At 48.7% G+C, this 22263-nt stretch overlaps 1 protein-coding gene across 1 annotated transcript; it reads right to left on the reverse strand.

The window, feature by feature from the left end:
- Positions 1-935: 935 nt before the first annotated feature.
- LOC146861411 (uncharacterized) lies at positions 936-17239 on the reverse strand. Its single transcript, XM_085646433.1, has 4 exons — positions 17216-17239; positions 15554-15636; positions 10669-10795; positions 936-2270 (listed from the first exon to the last, which is right to left on the reverse strand). Exons 2-4 carry the CDS (start codon positions 15600-15602, stop codon positions 1085-1087), a joined length of 1362 nt encoding a protein of 453 aa, XP_085502559.1. The 5' UTR covers positions 15603-15636; positions 17216-17239; the 3' UTR covers positions 936-1084.
- Between the last annotated feature and the right edge of the window lie 5024 nt (positions 17240-22263).

Genomic DNA, 22263 nt, shown 5'->3' on the forward strand with positions numbered 1-22263 from the left:
TATCCGCCACACGTTATATATGGAAAACAATATATATTCCAACAGGTTGATGACTCTTCGAGGGTCGCGTGTATGTGGAAGGGTCAGGCCTATGCCAAGCTGAAACCTAACATGTCACTGACTCATCTCCAGCCACACGAGAAGCTCAAAGGGGAATCTGGCACGTGATTTCTTGCCCCCCATCCTGACAATGTCTGGAGCACTGGTTTACTGTAAATTTCCTTGACATTGCTCAACAAGTGTTCTTCTGCCTGTTGAAAGAGTGCACGAATACACATGTGCATCCCCTGTTCACACCATTGCTAGTAAGTGAGTCGTCTTGCTGTGAGTCCAGTCAAGTTATAAGAAATGTAGAAAGTACTTTTTTGTGGACCTTCCCTCGCCCATGGGTGCCTTAAAGCAGCAATTTGACAGTGGACTGGTTCCACTACACTTGTGCATCATTAAATATGTCAAATCAGCTTTATCCGCTGCACCATCCACAATTACATTGTGGCCTACACATCTTTATGAAACTACATACCAATATGTTCTTTACCACCACAATCAACACAATACTATTGCCAATGCCTTTTCATTACCAGCTCCAGTAGTCTGAAAACCCTAAACTCAATTCCAACCCTCTGCCCTAACCCCTAATTAGAACCCTAACTCTAACCCTAACCATCTAACACACACCTTAACCCTGATTCCCAACCTTCTACCCCAACCCAAAGATTAACTTATTCTAACCCAGTCCCACAGACCCTATCCCAAACCCTCATCACAACTACAAACCATAGCCCCCAACTTAACCAATGTATATCGGATAATGTCAGGGGGGCACGTTCCAGCTATTCAACAAGAGAAACAATGCAACGGTAGACACATTAACCAGGCTTGAAATGCGGTATGCAAGATCTATTTTATTGGTCATGTGCAGCTTTCAAGAGGATGTTTCATTATTTTATTTTACAAATATTCCCAGAAATGGAGTTTGGAGTTTCTGCACTGTCTTATTATTAAGTCTGCTGATGAGTCTGGATGTGTTTTCTGTTAAATAACAGCGGGTTCTTCAGAATATTGGTGCTGGTCGATGAGCCCATCAGTTTTCAGCCTGGTCATTCATGTTCAGGAAGGAGGTGATCTGATCTCTCATGCCCCCTTCAAGCATGTCCAACTGATCCTGGACTTGACGAGTGTATGGATCCAGATTCCTCTTCATGTCTTCAGCTCTCTGGATGATCATTTGTTTTAGATCCTCTCCATATGGGGAGGCTGACTGGCTGAACTCCTCGATCCTCTGGTTCACCTTCTTGTTAAAGTCTTCCAAGTAGGGTGATAAACTCTGCCCAATGTCGTCCAAGTGAAGTTTCTCCTTGATTTGGTTGGTGGAGGAGAGTATTTGCTGTCTCACATCTTCCACATTGACAGAGAACTTGGTTCTCATATCGTCTATGTTTTTCTGCATCTGGAAGGCCATGATCTCAATCTTTTGGTTGAGGTTTTCTTGGATATTCTGTGCGTACGGTGTCACATGCTTCTGCAGCTCCTCAATGTTCTGCTCAATCTTCGCCAGGACCTCATCACTGTAAGGGCCCAGGTTCTTCTTCATCTGCTGCGCTTTTTCACAGATCTTTCCCTGAAGTTCCTCAGCGTACGGGCTAAGGGCCAAATGCAGGTTGCCCACATTTTCTTGCAGTTTGGCTTGAAGCTGTTTGGCATATGGTGAGAGTTCAGTCTGGAGGCTGTCCATCTTTTCCTGGAGTTTGGCCTCAAGATCCTCAGCATATGGCTTGATCACTGCTTGAAGGTGGTCAACATTTTCCTGAAGTCTGGCCTCTAGCCCCTCAGCATACGGAACGAATGCTGCCTGGAAGTGATCCATATTTTCCTTGAGTCTGGCTTGAAGCTCCTCAGTGTATGGGGTGAGCTGGAGACGAAGCTCCTCTGCATTTTTCTGGACACGAGTGCCAAGTTCCTCGGCATATGGGGTGAGCGCCTGACGAATCTCCTCTGCATTTTCCTGTACTCGACTGGCAAACTCCTCAGCGTATGGAGTCAGCTTCAGCTGTAGCTCCTCAATGTTCTTGTTAAGCTGCTTGTGGATATCATCTGCATATGGTGACACCTTCAAGCGTAACTCCTCCAGCTCCAGGCGTATCTGCTCCTTTAGTTTCTCTGAGTCTTGGGAGAGCCGTGCATGGAGCTGGGCGGTGAATGGAACGAGCTGGCTTTGTAGGTGTGCAGCATAAAGAGGAACATCTTGGAGATTTTCTTGTAGGAGAGTGCTAAGGAAAAACAAAATCAAAAATTGATCAATATTACTATTTTAGATGAAATATCCTATATTTTTAGTATATGACAGCTAACCCTTTTTTCTCCCCTTTCCTCTCTCCTCTTCCTCCAATATCTGTGTCCTAAAATTTCTTGCATCAACCACAAAGTCCATAATAGTCTTAAAAGTGTCTCAAGGAGGTCAATTCTCTAAGCATGCACTATACACGCATTTTGCTTAAATACCTTACTTAGTGAGTACAACAGCCTGGTGGGTTACTCAATTTGGGCTTGGAATGGAGAGAAGCTAATAAGGGCATGGCTTGGGTAACAGTATTATAAAAAGTAAAAGCTCTCTGTCTGTGTAGGTGAGGATGTTGTATAGAGAAGCACTAATACCTCTTAGAACATAACATTCAAGAATTCTCCTTATATAGAATTTCCCCTTGTGCCCAATGTTACCAGTCCCTTGAATTCATGTACTGCTATGTGTTTTGGGGTGCAGTGCCCAGAAGAGTGTATTCACAATAGGCCCATGTTCTTACCTTTGGGATAATTGGGCCCTGGAACCCTGTGATCTTATGCACGTTGCCCAAGAAAATGGACCGTTAGGCTCGGGCTGTGAGGCAAAACCAAAGTCTCAAAGCTGGTGTGAGCAGCACTAGAGGTTAAAGAATTGTGATATAACTAAAAGCCCCCTGTCACTGCTGAGGTAAGCAGAAAATAGGAGCAAAAAGGTATATGAAACCCATAGTCTTCAAAATAAAACTAGGATGCTATGAAAGCTGGAACAGGCATTTAAAGATGGGAGACATGTTAGATGAATACTGTAGAGATACAATAAGAAACCTCAGAACCTGTGGCCAAAAGAGGAGAGGTGAGGTTAAAGATTTCAATAGCAGGGGCATGGCTTGGCACCAGCCAAGATGGCCATGTACTAAGTGAGCTCCCTGTGACCCAACCTTTCATCCTCAACATCCAACACATTCTCTGACCCTGCCCGCAGTAAAACTACACCAGAGCATGCCACAGTGAGTGGTGGTCTGGTGCAAGTAATTATTTTCTCCCCGCTGATTGTGGACTGGGAGGACCGCCTCGTGTCGTAGGCTGTAACTTGCCGATCCCCACCACTGGAGGACCACATAGCTCCCCGGTATGATCCCCAATAACCAGAGGTGAGCGCATAGGTGGGGGGTCGCCTCTCTGGCCCCCCTGCCTTTCCCCAGATGGACTGGTGCGATCTCTTAGAGGCAGACTGTGGGACTGCGTGCCCACGGCCTGGACAGGCGGTGGATGTGGCCCACGGTGCGGCCCGAATGAGTGAATGAGGGGTTAGAAATGCATCGAAGATTGGGGATTACATGGCAAAGAGAACAGATTGCAGAGAAGCCCTGGGACAGGTGTGAATAGGGGAGGGGCATTGATCTGAGGATATCACAGGGCTCCCCATTTCTCGGAGTGCACAGCCTTGCCGGTGCTGGTGAGAGGTGGTGGCTCAAATAGCATACCGGAGTGGCACCAAGGGGTGCACTGCAAAGATGGATAGATACAGTGGGGGATTACAGCCATGTGCCTAATAAGCTCAATTGATCTGTCTGGTTCTCTCCTCTCCCCGGCCCTCCCCTTTCATGCCTCTTCTCCTTTGGGGGCCTTCCCTACATGACTTTTGGACTGGTGAGATGGGAGCACAGGGAGCCCAGCGGAGCCAGGTAGTGCCCTGCAAGTACCTGAAGAAAGATTCTTGATGCAACTTAAATGCACTGACTGAGGAATCACCTACAGGGCTTAGACGATGCCGTAAACAGTGCTATGAGACGGGGCGCTAAGCTCTGCTTGGGCATTTAAAGGTCAAGTCAAGTCAAGTCAAGTCAGTAAATTTATATAGCGCGCTACATACCCAGAGGGTCTCAAGGCGCTTGAGGAAGGGTGGGGACTTACTTGTCAAATATCCACGTTTTAAGTTGCTTTCTGAATGCTAGGTGGTTCTGAGTAAGGCGAAGGTGAGTGGGAAGTGAGTTCCAGGTTTTAGCTGCCAGGTAGGAGAAGGATCTACCTCCCATGGTGGTTTTGTTGATGCGAGGTACAGTGGCAAGGGCCTGGTTGGAGGATCGTAGCTGGCGGGGGGGGGTGTAGAAGGATAGTCGTGTGTTGAGGCATTCGGGTCCGATTTCGTAGAGTGCTTTGTGTGCGTGGGTTAGGAGGCGGAAAGTAATCCTCTTATTGACGGGGAGCCAGTGGAGGCTTTTCAGGTGACCAGAGATGTGTTCTATACGCGGGATGTCTAATATGAGCCTAGCTGAAGCGTTCTGGATGCGTTGGAGTTTTTTCTGGAGTTTTGCGGTGGTACCGGCGTAAAGGGTGTTTCCGTAGTCCAGTCGGCTCGTGACCAGAGCGTGGGTGACTGTTTTTCTAGTTTCGGTGGGGATCCAGCGAAATGTTTTTTTGAGCATGCGAAGAATGTTGAAGCAAGATGAAGAAACGGCGTTGACTTGTCTGTTCATCGAGAGTGAGGAATCCAGGATGACGCCCAGGTTCCGTGCGTGGTCTGTCGGGATAGGTGCTTTTCCAAGGGCCTCTGGCCACCAAGAGTCATCCCAGGCGGAGGGGGAGGTGCCTAGGATGAGGACTTCTGTTTTGTCTGAGTTCAGTTTCAGACGGCTGTGTTTCATCCATTCGGCTACTTCTTTCATTCCTTCATGCAGGTTGGTTTTGGCGGTGTTAGGGTCTCTGGTGAGTGATAAGATCAGTTGAGTGTCGTCGGCGTAGGAGATGATGTTGAGGTTATGTTGGCGTGCGATGACCGCGAGGGGGCTCATGTATACGTTGAAGAGGGTGGGGCTGAGTGAAGATCCTTGCGGTACGCCGCAGATGACTTCAGTGGCCTCTGACTTGAATGGTGGAAGCCTGACTCTCTGGGTTCTTCCGGTGAGGAACGAGGTGATCCATTCCAGTGCTTTTCCTTGGATTCCGACGTTTCTGAGGCGTTGTAAAAGGGTGCTATGACAGACCGTGTCGAAGGCTGCGGAGAGGTCGAGGAGGATGAGGGCGACTGTGTCTCCATTGTCCAGTAGAGTTCGAATGTCGTCTGTTGCGGCGATGAGGGCGGTTTCAGTGCTGTGCTTGGCTCGGAAGCCGGATTGTGAGGAGTCGAGGGATTTGTTGGTTTCGAGGAAGGCGGCGAGCTGGTTGTTGACCGCTTTCTCGATGACTTTGGCCGGGAATGGGAGGAGCGAGATGGGGCGGTAGTTTTTGAGTTCGGTGGGGTCAGCTGTGGGTTTCTTCAGAAGGGCGCTGAGTTCGGCATGTTTCCAGCTTTCCGGGAAGGTGCCGGATTTGAGGGAGCAGTTGATGACGTCTCGGAGGTGTGGTGCTATGACAGAGTCTGCTTTGTTGAAGATGTGGTGAGGGCATGGGTCTGTGGGGGATCCTGAGTGGATAGAGTTAATCAGACGGATGGTGTCCTCAGTGGAGATTGGCTTCCAGTCATTGAGGCTATTCGGGGGGGGTGGGGGTCCTGCAGGGGGTTGGGTGGGTTGGTCTCTGGGTCGGTTGTCGAAGCTGTTGTGGATGTCTGCAATTTTGTTGTGGAAGAATGAGGCTAGGGAGTCGCAGAGGGCTTGAGAGGGGGTGATGTCGTTGGAGTTGGCCAAGGGGTTGGTAAATTCCTTGACGATGTTGAATAATTCCTTGCTGTTGTGGGCGTTGTTATCTAGTCGGTTCTTGAAAGCGGCTTTCTTGGCATTCCGGATCAGTTGGTGGTGTATGCGGGTGGCGTTTTTGAAGGCGTCCTTGGTGCTGGTGGTTGGGTCTTTTTTCCAGGCCTTCTCAAGGGAGCGACAGAGTTTCTTGGATTTCTGAAGATCATCGTTGAACCAGGAGGCCTTCTTGCTGCCTGGTTTGATTTGTCGTTTTTTCAGTGGTGCTAGGATGTCGGCGCTGTTGGATAACCATTGGGTGAGGTTGGTGGCTGCTTGGTCTGGGTTTGAGGAGTGGGCTGGGGGGTTTTGCAGAAGCGATGAGGAGATCTGGTCGATGGTGATTTTGTTCCAGCTTCTTTGCAGAGTGGGTTGGTGGTGGATGTTGGATGTGGGCTTGTTGTAGGTAAAGTGAACGCAGCTGTGGTCAGACCAAAGGAGAGCTGTGGTGTGGCTGAAGGAGATATGTTTGCTGGAGGTGAAGATAGGGTCGAGTGTGTGACCTGCGATGTGGGTGGGGGTAGTGACAAGTTGTTTGAGTCCGAGGTTGGCGAGGTTGTCCAAAAGGGTGGTGGTGTTGCGGTCGTTGTTCTTTTCAAGGTGAAAGTTGAGGTCTCCCAGAAGGATGTACTCCTCGGAGGGGAGCGCGTGTGGAGTGATGAAGTCCGTGATGTCTTCACTAAATTGTGCGCGGGGTCCTGGTGGTCTGTAAAGGAGGGTGCCTCTGAGCGTGGTCTTGGGGTCGGTGTGGATCTGGAAGTGAAGGTATTCAGAGTTGGTGAGATTGACGTCTGAGCTGGTTGAGATGCGGATGGATTTCTTATGGACGATAGCGATGCCTCCTCCTATGTGGCCGGTACGGTCCTTGCGAATGATCTTATAGCCTTCCGGGATGGCAATGGTGATGTCTGGGGCTGAAGAGGCATTCATCCATGTTTCTGTTAGGAAGGCTACGTCCGGAGAGATGGTGTCTAGTAGATTCCAGAGGTCAATGGCGTGCCTGTGGATCGATCGGGTGTTGAGTAGGATGCATTTTAGATGGTGGGGGTCGGTTATATGTTTTGTGTTTGTGGATGAGGAGTTGTTCTTGGTGCCGTCGAACTTGCAGGAGTTGCAGGAGAAGGGTCCATGGGTGTGTCCAGGGGCGGCTTGGACGCAGTTGGGGGAACGGCCGGGGTTGAGGGCTAGGAGGGTGGTGGCATCGTAAGTAATGCGGGAGGGGTGGGCATTACGAGGACCAGGGGGAATGGCGCTGGGCGCGGTCCAGGCGCGGACGGGCGTAGACGGGCTTACCTTTGGCGCACCTTCGGCGCGACCGGGGCGCGATCGCTGCGCGTGAACGCTGCGCGCTATTGCATCTGTCATATAAGGATAGTGGAGGGGGAGGGGCGAGGGAGGAGCTGCTGGGAGGCGGGTGCGTGGTGTAGGGGGCGGGCTCCGGCCACAACAACAACAACCCAGGTAATGGCGGCTCAAAGGCAATAGCCGACCGGGTTGGGGAGGAATAGTTAAATAATTAATCTGTGGTGAGTAGCGGGGCGCAGACAGTCAAGCAGACAGACAAAGCGCTATCTCTATGAGCAAGGTACTGTGAAAAATAACGAGTTTCAATCGATATAGGCACTCTCACAGCGTTAGCGAGATGCAGTAAATTCAAGCAAGCAGAGTCGCAGTTGAATAATGCTTCAATCAAAGTAGGCACAGTAGCAGCGCTAACGATACCCAGCCAGCGTTAAGGGAGGAGCAGGGCAGGAGGGAGCGACCGTGTCCAACAGAGTCAGGACGGACGAAGGTGCCTCAAGAAGCTGGACCTGATTTGACTGGAGGAGGCAGTGGCTGCGGGTAATTGTGAGGCGCATTGGCTCTGCCCTTTCGGCTGTGATGGCCCACTTGTACGTCATACTGATGATCCAACTGAGACATGGCATGACAGGAGATCAAACAGGGAACTCAGAGGGGCCCAAATGAGGCTCAACAGTAAGGAGCTGTGGCGAACCCTAACCGAGCGACTTGCACTTGCGGTCATGGGTAGAACACGCTTGTGTTGGAGATACAGGCAGAACAAACAGAGACGACAGAACCCTCTCTCAGTGCCATCATGGCTGCCTTAAGCGATACTCAAGGGTACCATTGAACCAAAGTTAGATTCGGTGACTGTCAATGTAAATCTCTTCTAACTTCTATAGGAAAGTCAATGATGCACTACGGCAACTCCTGTGGGATTGGGGCAGTTCAAGAATCGCACTCTGCAAGCTTCAGAGAGGGGTATATGAAGAGGGTTTGGTAGTCCAAGATATACACAAATATTACTGGTCGGCACAATTGATCGTAATAAACGACTGAGTGTTCTCGGTCAGTACTGAGCGTGCGTACCCTGTGGAAAAGGAGGCCATTGGTACTCGGGCTGCTCCTCACTGCAATATTGAAAAGGATGTGAGGGTGCTCTATCGTTTCATACACAGCTGACGGTAAGGACATGGTGAGAAGCCACTCGATTCCTGGGGTGGGATGACAAACTGACAGACAGCGCTCACTTGGGGGACAGCGAGCTTCCGCAAGAGGTTCTGGATCTGAAGGGGTTCTCCAACCAGGAACTGATAGGCATTGAGTACCTGGGGGATGTGTGGAGAGGGCAAGCATTACTCACATCTGAGGCTCTATGGCAGGAGTATGGAAAGGATGAATCGGAACATTTTAAATATTTACAATTGGATCACGCTCTTAGGCACCACATACTGGAGATGGAGCAATTACCAAAGTTGGCACCTTTAGAAAGATTGTCTCCTACCGGACCCCATGACAGAGAGGGCGGTGTCCTTAACCTATAAGAACCTGATAAATAATTCCCCGACCATCTGCAGAAGCCACACGAAGCGTGGGAGGGAGACCTTGGACTTATAGAAGAGGAGGATTGGTTGGAGGCTATACAAAGTCCCAGATGGCCATACGAGCTCTGTTCCGCCTCATCCAATAGCAAATACTCCATTGATCATCCTATTCCAGTACACTACTGCATCGCCTCGGGAAGTGCGACACAATCCTATATCCCAGGGGTTGTGGTGAGACAGAGTCCTTTTGTCACATGCTCTGAGAATGTCTGGAAATACAACGCTACTGGAGGGAGTTGGTTCAAATTATGGCCAAAGCCACTGGACTTAACGTGCCGCTCACAGCCAGGTGGCACCTCCTATGTATAAGTGGCGGAGAGGAGTGGCATAAATTCCCAAAAATATTCCTTACATTGACCTCTAGGATTTCCTAGAGAACTTTAGCCTGGGCCCGGGGGGTGAGTCGGCTGCCACTCATTACAGGATGGGAAGCTGATGTAGACTGGTGCCAAAGGGCTGAACATGTGGTGTACCAGAGTCAGGGCTGCCCAAAGAAATGGGGGAAAGTCTGGGACAGCTGGTGTACATACAGGAAATAGAGGGAGCCCTCAAAAAATGGGGTGCATGATAACTTGGGTGTGGAACTGGGGTTACTGTTGAAATTCCATCATAAAGCGTTGCTAACATCTGTCTGCTCAATTCTTATTTAATGTATCCTAGTGGTTATGCCGCTCGTACTGTACTTTGTTCTTTTATTATGTCTATTCTGTACACGATAACCCATTTATAATTACTGTAGCAATGAGCAACTTAAAATACTTAAAAAAAGAAAAAAAATCAATGGCAGACAAAGGACAAATTAGCACCCACTTAAGGCTCTTGAGGATGTGAGTCGGGGTATGAGACTTTGAAGACGCTGCCTAACCTAAAGCAGGAAACCAGTGCTCATGAAAGCTGCCACTAAAATCTACGTTCTAATCCCTAAAAAGAAAGACAGGGGGATAACATTCAAGCATGGGGTTTTAATAACAAGGATTAGCCTATGCGTGTCCATCAACCGAGCTTTGCAAAGGCATTTCTGAACAAATGGGCTTAGAAAAGAGATCTAACGATGACGTTAAAGAAAGACTGTAAGACACATTAAAACGTGTGAATAGGGTTTGAATGCGGCATTTCCACAACTAAAACATGTATTTATTTTGAGCAGGGGGTCTTCGTGGGCGGTCCCAAAGAAGAGCAGTTGCCAGAAGGTTGTCTAACAATGGACCATAGTGAAGGGTGATAGGGTAGGACTGAGTGACATTCAACAATGGGACCTTATGAACCTCGCTTGGTGGAAGGACTGCAGGTAATAGGAATTCAAGCTTCCCGGCTCTTAGGAACGATTTCCAATACATGTGCTTGACAGGGGGACATCTAGAAATGGGCCAGGTGGTATGGCTGCATAGGACCGTTTTGTGTATGAATTCCTAACAGTTTGACTAGGTTGAAAGAGTTCTGGAACAGGACGCGGTTGAGGGACATACAAGAAAGGGGCGTGTTGGTTCCATATCTGACAACTGGCCTTGGTCATAAGAAGTTGAACGGGGGATGAGGCTAATGGATCGGTAAAAATAAAGCCAGTGTTGAGATTTCAATGGTTAGGGTTTATTTAAAGATGTTTAACCATGGGGCTTTAAGAATTCGTAACAATGTCACAATGCGTCTTATCCTAAGAAACTGTAGAAAAATATCTGTAGTGTAAGTATCTACAACAATAGGGAGTAGTGTAAGGATGACTAACAATGGGGCTCGGAGTGATGATTGTAAGCAACGGGACTTGCACGAGGGATTGTGACTGGTCATTGATTTGGTGGATTTTTTTGTTCGTACTGTCAGACAATGCTTACTTGAACTGTTTGCTGATTTGCGACTCCTGGATCTGTTGCGCTGCCCGCTTTGCGCTGCTGTGTAGTTCTTTTAAGTTATCCCAGAAGCCATCTTCCACCTCATCAGTGCCCACATCTGTGCAGGACCCTGTGGGAACAATAAAGAGGAACAAAGGCACTTGAGAAAGAATCCATACATTATCTGGTGTATGAGGACCACCAGCCTACTGGTCTTTTTGGAGTACACTTCACCAAGGGACACTTCTACAATAAGGTTGCTACAAAGGCTGTCTTGTGTATCCATAATGAACGGCACAACACAGCACAAGGTTGCATTCGATGGGCTCAAAAAAAGCCTTATTGCAAGGGCATGGGTGCACCCACAAGTCAGAATATCATTTTACCCATGGCTTCGAAAATCCCTTCACCGAAGTAAATTTTGCACTTTCTGCTGAATTTCAGGCCAACCTCTATAATTACATATCAAGGATCAGTGCTGAATAGTTTACATGTGTGAAGGATGTGCTGAAATGGACCAATGGGGTTATGGATGTGAGATACCCATTGACGTCGCTTGCATTTACAGGGAGCTTTGGAAGCAGGATGGAAGACACGATAACTTTGAACCTTTGTAATATCCATGCGAAGGTATATTACCTGCCCTTGCCAGGATGTAGAGCAAACTAAATGCCACCCCTGGGGTGTGGTATGTGAAGGTGCCCAGGAACCACTCGGCTCAGACTTTAGATAACAACAGGTGGTGTTTTCTGCATCCGCAGATCCCACCCAAGGACGGAAATCTAGGCCTTCGCTATCCTCCTCCCTTTAGAGAGAGGGCGAGATGGACTAGAGGTTCAGGGATGTTGAGCATTCAACCAGAAAACAGGGGGCATATTTACAAGTTAAGTGGCGAAGCATGTCGTTAAGCAAAGAAGGCTAACAACACGCTCCGTCACTTCAGAAAATGCAGGGCTGCACGATATTCACTAGAATGTGGTGTAGCCCTGCATTTTCCCCTGCGCTGGCACTAAATTTAGCTGCCTAGCGCCAACACAGACACCCATGACCATAGTGCATTGCAGGGGAAGATTGTTTATGTGCAGGAAGGTGTCCCTTTTTCACATAAACAATCTTTAAATGCTGTTTTGGAGCTTCTATGTGAGCTGCTCAAGTTGCAAAACGTCATTTTTAAACAAGCATTTGCAATGCAATAGGTCTCGCATTTATACGAGTTTGAGCTATTGACATTGCAAATAACAATGCCTTTTATTTTTGTTTTCGTTATTAAAACATAAATATGAAAATAAAACTAAAAGCCATTGTCATTGACAATGCCAATACCTCAAACACACGTAAATGCGAGACCTATTGCATTGCAAATGCTTGTTTATTTTGAGCGTAAAAGTCATCTTCGACTGTCGCTGAGTGAGCAAATCGAGTGATACCAACTGACCCAAGGGAGTGTAACGCTAAAAGAAGCAATCTCTAAATTCAGCAGGCAGGCAAATGCATACAGATGGGCTTTGCATTAGCATCATTCCACATATACTTTACATTAGTGCAATCTGAAGGCGTGGGAAGGCAAATTGTATTCACTATAATAAACAACTTAAGCAAATTATGGATAACATTTACCCTTTTGTCATAATTTGTCCAGTTACAACATCCATAGAGTACTGACTTTTCACTTGCAGATTAATTGCAAACAAGTTATTGCTACTGAATGTATGCTACTGTTTCTGGTGTACCTACAGACTAAAACCTGTGAGTGATAACCTGGACACTGTGGGGTGAAAGTAATTTTTATCCACAGAAAACCAATTAGTTAATAGCTTCTAGGCAGAAGTGCTTCACATAATCCAAACTAGAAAAGGACATTGTCTTGGCATTAACCAGGCATGGAAAGATATGGAGAGGTGCTTTACACGCTAATTGCAAGTTCACATTTTAATGTTACTTCTAATTTTATAATTAAATGCGCGAAAAAGTTATCCTTGTTCTACTTCAGTTTAGTACCACCTTCGCCAGATCTCTGCAGTTCTTAATCGTCCAAGAATGACCGCACCAACATGGCGTGTGAATTTGGTCTGCCTGATCTGTGCGCAAATGCAGTATGGGCACACTCGATGCGCATGCGCAAGCCAATGACAGGTTCTCGTTCGGCCGCTGAATGTGTTCTGCTGATCAAGAGAAAGCATCAGTAGCTGCAGCCGCGGCAGCGTTTGCAGCGCATGGGAAGCACGATAGGAATACCAAGCCCGTTGGAACCGATGCAGTGATAGCCTTCTCACGCCCGTGTATAAAATTGACGCTTAAAGGACTTGGTCTGAGCTTGGTGTGATGCTTTATTATGCTAACAGGGAGGTGATGGATGTATTAGAATTCCCAGCCTTAAAACAGGTAAGGGTAATGCATTTTACTGATTGCTTGTCTCATAAGTCTATTTGAAAAAACTGTCTTTGGTCTGTTCTTGCTGGCATATGTTATTTTGTCTAGGATTGAACCTGTGCTACCTCTGCTGTATCTATAGATCAGAGTGTTACGGGACTCAAAGGGTTTCAGTACTTGCACATGTGTGCATGTTGCTTTGCTTTGATAAGCGTGAAACTATCGGCGAACGGCATGAAGTGGAGCAGGTATAGGGCTATTCGTCTGCGTTACCTGGGAGGTGAAGTCAGGGCTGCTACGATATTGTGACCTGCTAGGGTTCAGCACAGATGTGCAATTTAAAGACTTTCACTTCCAGAAATCATTCAGGGGCACGTTATGCATAGCGTACTTTGGTGCCGAAGGTGCTTAAACTGGGGGCACATCTTTGGTGTTCTCATAGGGATTATTATTCAGCAGGCATACGAGGAGGAGGTTAAGCCTGAACACAGAGTTGCTCGCGCTAATGGAGGATTAATAAATGCGAGATTCTCATCCAAAAACCTCGTTTAGGACCATTTCCTCCAGTACCTCACTTCACCGGAGCATTTCACCGCCTCGTAGAATTGCAATTCTAGACCGCAGCTGTCCATTGAGGCTATGCAGCACTATATTAAACTTGGCTGTTTCCTTGTCCTGTATTTTGGGAGACGTGTAATTCCACTCTGAAATCCATGCAGCATTTTCCCAGCATTGTCCTGCAGAAAACGCGTCTGCTTCCTGACGTTTATAACATGCTTAATGCATATTCCAGAAAACTGTACACATGTAATATTCCTTTAACCCCTTCAGCGCTGCGCGGATTCCCCCGCGGTGCTGAAGGGTTCGAGCGCGGGCGGGGCCATGACGGAACGGTTCCGTCATGAGCACAGCTCAACCGATGCTCATGACGGAACCGTTCCGTCATGAGCATGGAAGGGGTTAAATACGTTTTAAAAGTTGGTAGTTACGTCCCATCCTGCAAGTATTGTGGTCAAGGGGGAGCTGTGACATTTATGGGCCAGTTTTAGTTTTATGCAGGTGCTCGTTCAGTTCCCAATTAAAACGATGCCTGCCTTCCGATTGTGCACATTAACAAACAGCATTAAGAATTAAGTGACTTTGAAGTAAATAGAAAACGAGGCCTATTGCATTTTAAATAACATACACAAGCTTTGGCAAAGTGATGCGGCCGCAAAAGTGAAAGTGATCGCGATCGTGATTACGATCCCGTGCTGAGGAAAGACACATGGCGCTGCGTGCGTGCACGTTCACGTGCACTGAAGCTATAGGCCACGGCAGCACTTTGAAAAGCCTGTATACAAAATGTCTCGGCCAGATGAGCGCAAGCGCTGCATCAGGCGAGACCTAAAAAATTATTGTTTATGAGCAGGAAGAGACATCGGTGTTTGGCTGTTTCCATGTGTGCTGCGCAGCACACATAGAAACAGCAAAAACAATGAGAAAATAAACATTTCTTCTCGTTTTGCCAGGTTAAGAGCAGGCTTTCCCTGGTCTTTATTTTGGTGCTGCCCCATATTTACGCCACCCTTGCAAAATCAATGGGTGTTGCAGTGGAACACCCACAGCAACACTCATTGCCCTCCCCTTTCACGATAAGCATAGTGCAAAAGGGGGCCTTATTACAAGGCAGTGTTGAGCCACACTAGGGGGCATATTATCAAGGGCTAGCGATATTTTTTATTGCCGCGTTTGCGTCCGTTTTCGGACGAAATGCGACGATAAAAATATCGCTTTATTTACAAGAGCACATTAACACATGTGAAATGAGATTAGCGCTGGCTTCAACATCGCATCGCCTTGCATCGCTAATGAGATGCAAGGGAGGTGTGTCCCGTGAAACAACATGGGATATTATCGTTAACCCAGCTTCTCTCTATTTACAAGTGTATCGCTAACACGCATCGCGATATTAAAATCAGCGCTAACCGGGTATTTCGCCGGTTTGTAAAGCCTGCTATTTTTCTTACTAAGCCATATCTATAATGGGAGGTGGATTGTTATGCTGAGTCCACGTCTCTCTATCTACAAGGTTTTCCCTAACGCGGTTTTCTATCGCTGGAATTCCGGCGATTTTCACCCTTTCCGCCGCTTTTGCCTGGATTTCTATCGCCTCGGCGATGCGCATTGGTAATAGTGCGCTAACCGGGCGATAGATTTTGGCAATAGTCTACGTTCAAATTTTACACGCTAATTGCGGACAGCGATAAATATCGCTGCCGCTTGATGATATGATCTTAACGCTGCCTTGTAAACAAGGCGGAGCCTCTATCACCACCACAACGTCCTGAAAAGTAATGCTGTGGTGGCGATAGGGGCTTGTAAATATGCCCACAAGTGCTCCCGGTACGGCTTCCGCTCTTGACCGATTGAGTGACCCTCGGTAAAACACCATCCCCTGGTGTCAAAGTGGTTGCTAAATAGTGTTAAGTGCTCTGCAAATAAAGCTGACGTCATAAACCAAGGATTCTGCTGTTACCTGCAATGGCCAGGAAGGCCAACACGACGCCGATGGATTTCACAAACATCTTGAGCTTCGAAAGGAGCTTCGGGGGGTGGAACCTGTGAGAGAAAATATTGGGTTTAGCACAAAAGGGGAGAGGAGGGGCTTAGAGCCGAAAAGGCTGCCAGTTGCCACGGATTGTGTGGGTGAGGGGCTCCCTTTATGGCGAGTTCCCAACATCAGAGCCACGAATCCCTCCATCAAACACCTCAGTCTGGTGAAATGCCATCCCAAGCATGTCTGGGAAGTTGCTGCCTGAGGTCTGAAGCCCCCACTGTACAGGGCAACGTCTTTAATGCCCGCATCCATAATCCTGGCCCGTCAGGTATCGACTCTTATCACTTCTCTTCTTCTTACGCGAGCGGGAGACTTGAAATGGCATTTCCTGGGCCGTTGGCCCCTTTTAACCTCCCCCTTGCCTACCTTTCTCGCCCCCTGATTCAGGGGGGGAGCTTCCTTTGTTTGTGGGCCTATCCGTGCCCTCCCCGGCCTAGCCGGGTTTCCTAATTGCGGGGGCGTGGCATGGAGGGGTCCCGGCGCCGGCCGGCGTTCTAACCCAGGCCTCTATTGGGTCCGGCTTTGCCTTCCCCGGCCTGGGTCCTATTCCAGTGTCTCCCATCTTCAGCGTGTTCACTGCCAAGGGGTCACCTTTTAACCATCGGCCTTTACCACTGAAGTGTCTGTGATGCTCGGTGAACCTACGCCCCCCTGTGCCAGACCAACCCACCTTAAATCACGTGGATGCACTGTAACATGCCCCAACAACAGCCTCTCCCATAACTGCAATGTCTGAGCCCAGGCACCCTCACGCTTCATTAAACATCCCTCCTCACTACGGTGTCTGAGGTGCTCGCCTGTTACAGCCAGCACCCCGACTCCCTGAAGTGTCTATGGCAGTGCTTAATTTGAACCGGTGGTTTCCGGTGCTCGGCACCATCACTTAATTCTCAAAACTGGTACTTATGACAGCCCACCACATGCCGGTGCAGTTTGCTTATTTTGAGATAAGCCCAGCAACAGAGAGTTTCATAACTCAAGAAACATTAAGCATGAATAATACCTGCCACCCATGCCTTTCTTATAGCTCTGGGTGGCCTGGAATAGTCTTAATTGTCACTCTTGTGGGAGTGTGATGGTTAGTAACTGTGTTGGTGCTGTCATTGGCAGTGGGTGGTGCAAGCTGCAATGGCCTCCGAGAAGGGCCCTGGCACGTAATTATTATAATTTTTTTTACAAATAAGGCACTGCATGGAGCGCTGAGCCCCCCACAGCCCCCCACCCAGCAGGGCAGCCCCAATCCCTAGAGGCGACGGTCCTCTGATCTCACAGCCCTTCTTCCCTGCAGTGTATCATAACCCGCTCAGCTGTCGACTTTCACAGCCCTCTCAGCTAGAAACCTCCAGCACTGAATTGTGTCTGTAGCTTCGTTGCCCCATCCTCCACCTACCCCCAAGTCAGAAGCCCCTCTCAGGGCAGTGCCACTTCCGGTTATATGCCTCCACCCCTTAAAGCAGCGAACCCAGATCTCCTGTACCTGGAGAGCAGATGTGCACCTCCACGGACAAGAATAGCCCCCATCATAATATCTGGGTCTATTGCATTCACCAGACCCTCGCAAGCCCCTCTTCCACAACTCACCTCTGGAGTCTACACCTGCTGGCTGGCCTCTGCTGGTACCAACCGCTTGTGCCTCGCTGGTATTTATACCAGAGTAAACGCCCTCACCTCTGGGTACAGCGCCCAGAGGAAGACCAGAAGGCGCCGCCGGACTTTAGACGCGGGCAGACGTGTCACCTGTGGACGATGCCTTATCTGCTGGTGATGCTGGAGCCCTCGCCGGTGCCCTCAGCAGGTGACGCGCAGGGCACTGATCTCCATGACTGGACTGCAAACCAACAGCGGATAGTAATATGTGGAGCACACGTCCCACATTTCACCGATCGATCTCAAAGTGCGAGCTCGACCCTCTTCCCTTTTACAGGGGCCACCGCATTCGATTTTATCTGCAGTCAATTTTTAAAATCCGCCCCAGCCTTTGGAACAATAGAATGCTGCACATAGCGACCAGAAGAGGCGCTGTAAGGAAAGCACGAGTGTCCAAATTACATATACAATAACAGGGCTAATTTTTTTCCGTAAATTAGACAGTTTATTACTTTGTAGTTTGTGACGTCAGAGGACAGAGAGGGCAGGCTTCAATGAGCAGACAATGTATCTTGGTGGGTGGGTCACAAGAAGGCAGAGTGGAGACTGAGGGTTGGGGCGAGACATAAATTAGTTGATTAATGCAACATGAGGGGCGAGGGGTAAATGATAGAACAGTAATGCATGAGTGTCTTTTGTGAATCGAATGACCATGTGGCGAGTTGGGGGAAAGAGGGGTTGTTCATGCATTTGTGAGAACTTCCACCAGGCCCTGTGCTTGGTAACTCTGGATCTCCAGTTATGAAACCCTACAGTAGCAGGAAAGCCTTTGGTGTCCCAAGCCAAAATAACCCTTAATCTACTAGTTTGACTTGTTTGCAGAGGGAGGTGGCGGGGAGGGGGTGCTTACAACTAAGACACATCTGGAGGGATAGGCGAGGGTGTCCATGTAAAGTGTAGTGGTCACCCCCTGCCTTTTGCTGCTAGATGCTGTGGTAATTGATCTGAAAGTGTGCTGGGCCCTGCTAACCAGGCCCCAGCACCAGTGCTTTTTAGGTCTCGGCTAGCGAAGGCTGCGCTTGCGCAGTCTCGCTCGCGAGATATAATGACTTGGAGAAGAGGGGAGGGGGCGGGGAGGGGGTACTTACAACTAAGACACATTTGGAGGGATAGGCGAGGGTGTCCATGTAAAGTGTAGTGGTCACCCCCTGCCTTTTGCTGCTAGATGCTGTGGTAATTGATCTGAAAGTGTGCTGGGCCCTGCTAACCAGGCCCCAGCACCAGTGCTTTTTAGGTCTCGGCTAGCGAAGGCTGCGCTTGCGCAGTCTCGCTCACGAGATATAATGACTTGGAGAAGAGGGGCTTGATCCCGCCCCTCTTCTCCCCTCTTCTCCATTGGCTGGCCTCTTGAATGCTGGCCAGCCATTGGAGAAGAGGTTCGTCACTCCGAACAGGCCCCATCCTTTTCGGATTCGGGGGCGAGTTTTTTGCAACTTTTCTAATTATCTCCTCCAGCCAATGGCAAGAGGAGAGAAAAGAAAAACACGCCCCCGAATCCGGAACCGCCGCTGCCTTTCTCCGAGGCATTTCTTCTTCGCCTCGGAGAAAGGCGGTGGTGTGCTTGTTATTTAATGCACACACAATGACGCGCATCTACCCTGACCGAGGATCGAACCTTGGACCCCTCGATTCGTACTACAACAGAACCAACCACTCGACCGAGCCAGCGCCTCTCCTCACCTGCCCCTTGATGTCTCTCCCTCCGGGCGCCCGCTACCTCGTCATTCCCATCATCAGACATGTGCTTAGCTCCTCAGCGTCTTCGCAGCGCTAGAGTCTGCTTGTGCTTTTTTAATGTTTGACTTTTCTTCCGGCGCTACATGTAGGGATTTGTACTGTAGAGTATACCTGTAGTGTAAATCCTTCCGCTGCGTGCTGCAGAAAGCAGCCATATGTCAAGCGGGGCCGCCGATGACGTCACCGGCAGATGACTATCTGTAGACTTGCGTCCCGGGGCAGCAATGCCTGCACCATGTTTTCGTCTTCCCTCTTTCATCTGAAGCTGTCTGAGAGTCATTGACAGCTGGACCTCAGCTGCCGTAGGCGCCCGGCAGGAGGGCCAGCCCCTACCGCCTCTACCTTCAGGCCCTCCGCCCTGTGTACCCTCAGCTGCTCGGCCTTTGTTAGGACAACTGAGCCAGAGGAAAGCTCAGTTTACACAGAGAGTGTCGCAGGAGGGGGGAGAGGGCTGGAGGGCTGGGGCATGTGGGGTAAATGAATGCAATGTCTGTGCGCTCTCCTAATGCTACGCCCGACCCAGACACCCTGGGCTATTTCTAGCAGACATGGCAGAGGTCACTGGGCAGAGAATCTGAGAAGGGAATCTAAAGCCGGTGCCTAAAACAAGCGTGCGTGTGGTACGGATGCCTTCAGTGCCGGAGACCATGGATTCTCCCAGAGAGATGTGCGGGGGGCGAGCAGCAAATGTAATAACCTTTTGTGTAAATTCGGGCGTCTCGAAGCACCAGTGACTGCGCTGCAGGAGTGACCACGTGCAGGTCTGCACCACCTCTTCACGGTACGCATTCCCCACGCAGCGCTATTGTTTTACCTCCCTGTCGCCAACCCCCCTCATGCTGTACATCTCCACTACAAGTCACCCCAGGCGCTTCGTCATAACTCAGTCATACGGGGCACTTCGTGCGTCACTTCTCTCTCCTCCCAGGCACCTCCATTGTTTTACCTCCCTCGAGAGTCATCTGTACAGACCGCATGCGTTTATTTCCTCTCCACAGGTCATCTCCTCACACAACTCTCGTTGCAGTTTTCTGAGGGTGCCTGGAGCTGTGTGCATTGAGGTTACGCCCGCAGCAGCACCTTTCTCGTCTTGCTCCAGCCTTGTCCTTGTCCCTGCTTGTTCGCTTCTGTGTGATTTCCCAGTTTAAAGTGGTTTTAGTCCTTCATTATCATACAGCAGGTGATCTTTTAAACACCCCTGACCCCCTTCCTTGCCATCTCTTAACCCTCTGGCCCCTGCTGGCACCTATCAACAAAACCATCATCTGCGTGTGGTAGCTAAGCCATTCTTGATTTAGGTGAGCTGGGGGAGTCCAGGGATGTTTGTGTTCCGGGGCCAGTGCCTGCTCATCCAGGTACTGACCAGTGACCACAAAAGGGACCCCCTGCTGCCTCATTTAATTCACTTCCATCAGCAAGGGCGCCAAATGTCTCTCCGCCCAGGCCCAGGGCGCTATCTTAGCAAAGCTCCTGCTGAACCACTCCAGCGCCAGCCTCCCCAGCCACCTCTCCTGATGTACCTTTCTGTCACCCCAGGCAACTCACATCACACCTTAACTAACAGTCATACCAGGCACATCTTCTGCGCCACTTCTCTAGGGCAGGCCCCCTCAGGTACCTCTAGATGCACATTTATGAGCCCCTTGCATTGCAGTGGCATCACTTTTTATGACGCTTTGTCTGCGCAAACCAAAAAATCATATTTATGAGGTCACGCAAAGCCACTTTGTGTGGTTTTGAAAGGCCTCATAGATATGGAATAAAACAAGGCAGCGCAAACTGTTGCGTTGCCTTACTCTGCGTTAGGTAGGCGTTCCAAGGGCATTGCAGTTATTGTTCCCACTCAACACCCATGGATTTTTACGCTTCCCCAGATTTACAAAACCATGTAAATCTTACAATGAGGAGAAAACTTTATTTCTCCTCAGTTTTGCCTCTTTCCATGTGTGCTATATTCTGCGACACACATAGAAAAAGGAAAAAGTCTCCCAGGATTGTGTTTGTGGAGGGAGGTGCCCCTTCCTGCACAAAACCATCCTGCCAACAACACAGGCACCCTTGCACCATGGTGCAAGAGTGCCTGCGTTGGCGCTAGGCTGCCAAAATGGCGCCAATGCAGGGGTAAAGGACAGGAATGCACCATATTAGATAAATACGGTGCATTTCTGCCCTTTCACTTTGACATAGGGCAGAGAAGCAAGGTGGCTTTATGCACTGTCCTACGCCAAATCCCTGTAAATGAGGCCCCTAATGTATTACATCTTCTTTAGAGGTTTCCCACGTTCTTGTTTCACCTCACCATTGTAAATTGCTGTAAGTACTTGATGCGTCATGTTTTCACTATAAGCAGTGCCACTGGAATTATACAGCAGGGGAGGACCAAACTATGCGGCTGGGTTGACTAAATTATGTGGTAAGAAAAAGCAAATTATAAAGCATAATGCACGCACATTTTGTGATAATATTGCTTCATTATTTTGTAATTTTGACTCGGGTTCAGCCTATCTGGGCAAAAGTTTAATATCATTAGTACCAGTCTAACACCCAATACAGTAATAAGCAACAGAAACAGGACCAGTCAACCTTTGGAAAGGGCCTTCCACTGTGATGCAGCACGTGTCGCTACATGTTTAGTAAATTTGATCAGTTTGAGCTAGAAACTTTTTTTTTTGTTAAAATCTGCAGATTATTCAGCAGATGGTGGATTATGCGGCAAATACGAAAAATCCATAAATATGCAAAAATGCCACAGCTGCAAAATCACTTAATTCCACTGGTCCCGCATATAGCCCACCGACGACCTCGACCATTTAGGTAGCCAAATTATATCCTATTGGGCTTTTCCCAAAAGAGCGGCTTCCATGTGATCTCATGAAGTGACCATTCAAAGACATTATGTGGGTGTTGACCTTGATGATATTGGGCTAATACTGCTGGTTAACACCACCCAAAACTCTGCTCGCAAGATTGATTTAGAGACTCAAGATTTACTGCCCAGCCAGGTAAATGGGTAAATGCATTGACCAGTGTCTGCAATGATGCAATGTTTTTTTGCAGGAAGTAATACAGGAAGTGCTTGGAGTAAATATAAAAGGCAGGATAATATGTTCATCTTTAAAGAGGCAACGTTACTCAGCTAACAGGTGATGCATGTACATGACTGTCACTGCATTTTTTCCCTTTTGCCATGCTGCACAGCATCGGCTATGTTGCATACTATCGGTAAAAAAACATAGGCACGGCAT

The sequence above is a fragment of the Triturus cristatus genome, chromosome 3_1 (genome assembly GCF_964204655.1).
Source record: "Triturus cristatus chromosome 3_1, aTriCri1.1, whole genome shotgun sequence".
Taxonomy (NCBI): domain Eukaryota; kingdom Metazoa; phylum Chordata; class Amphibia; order Caudata; family Salamandridae; genus Triturus; species Triturus cristatus.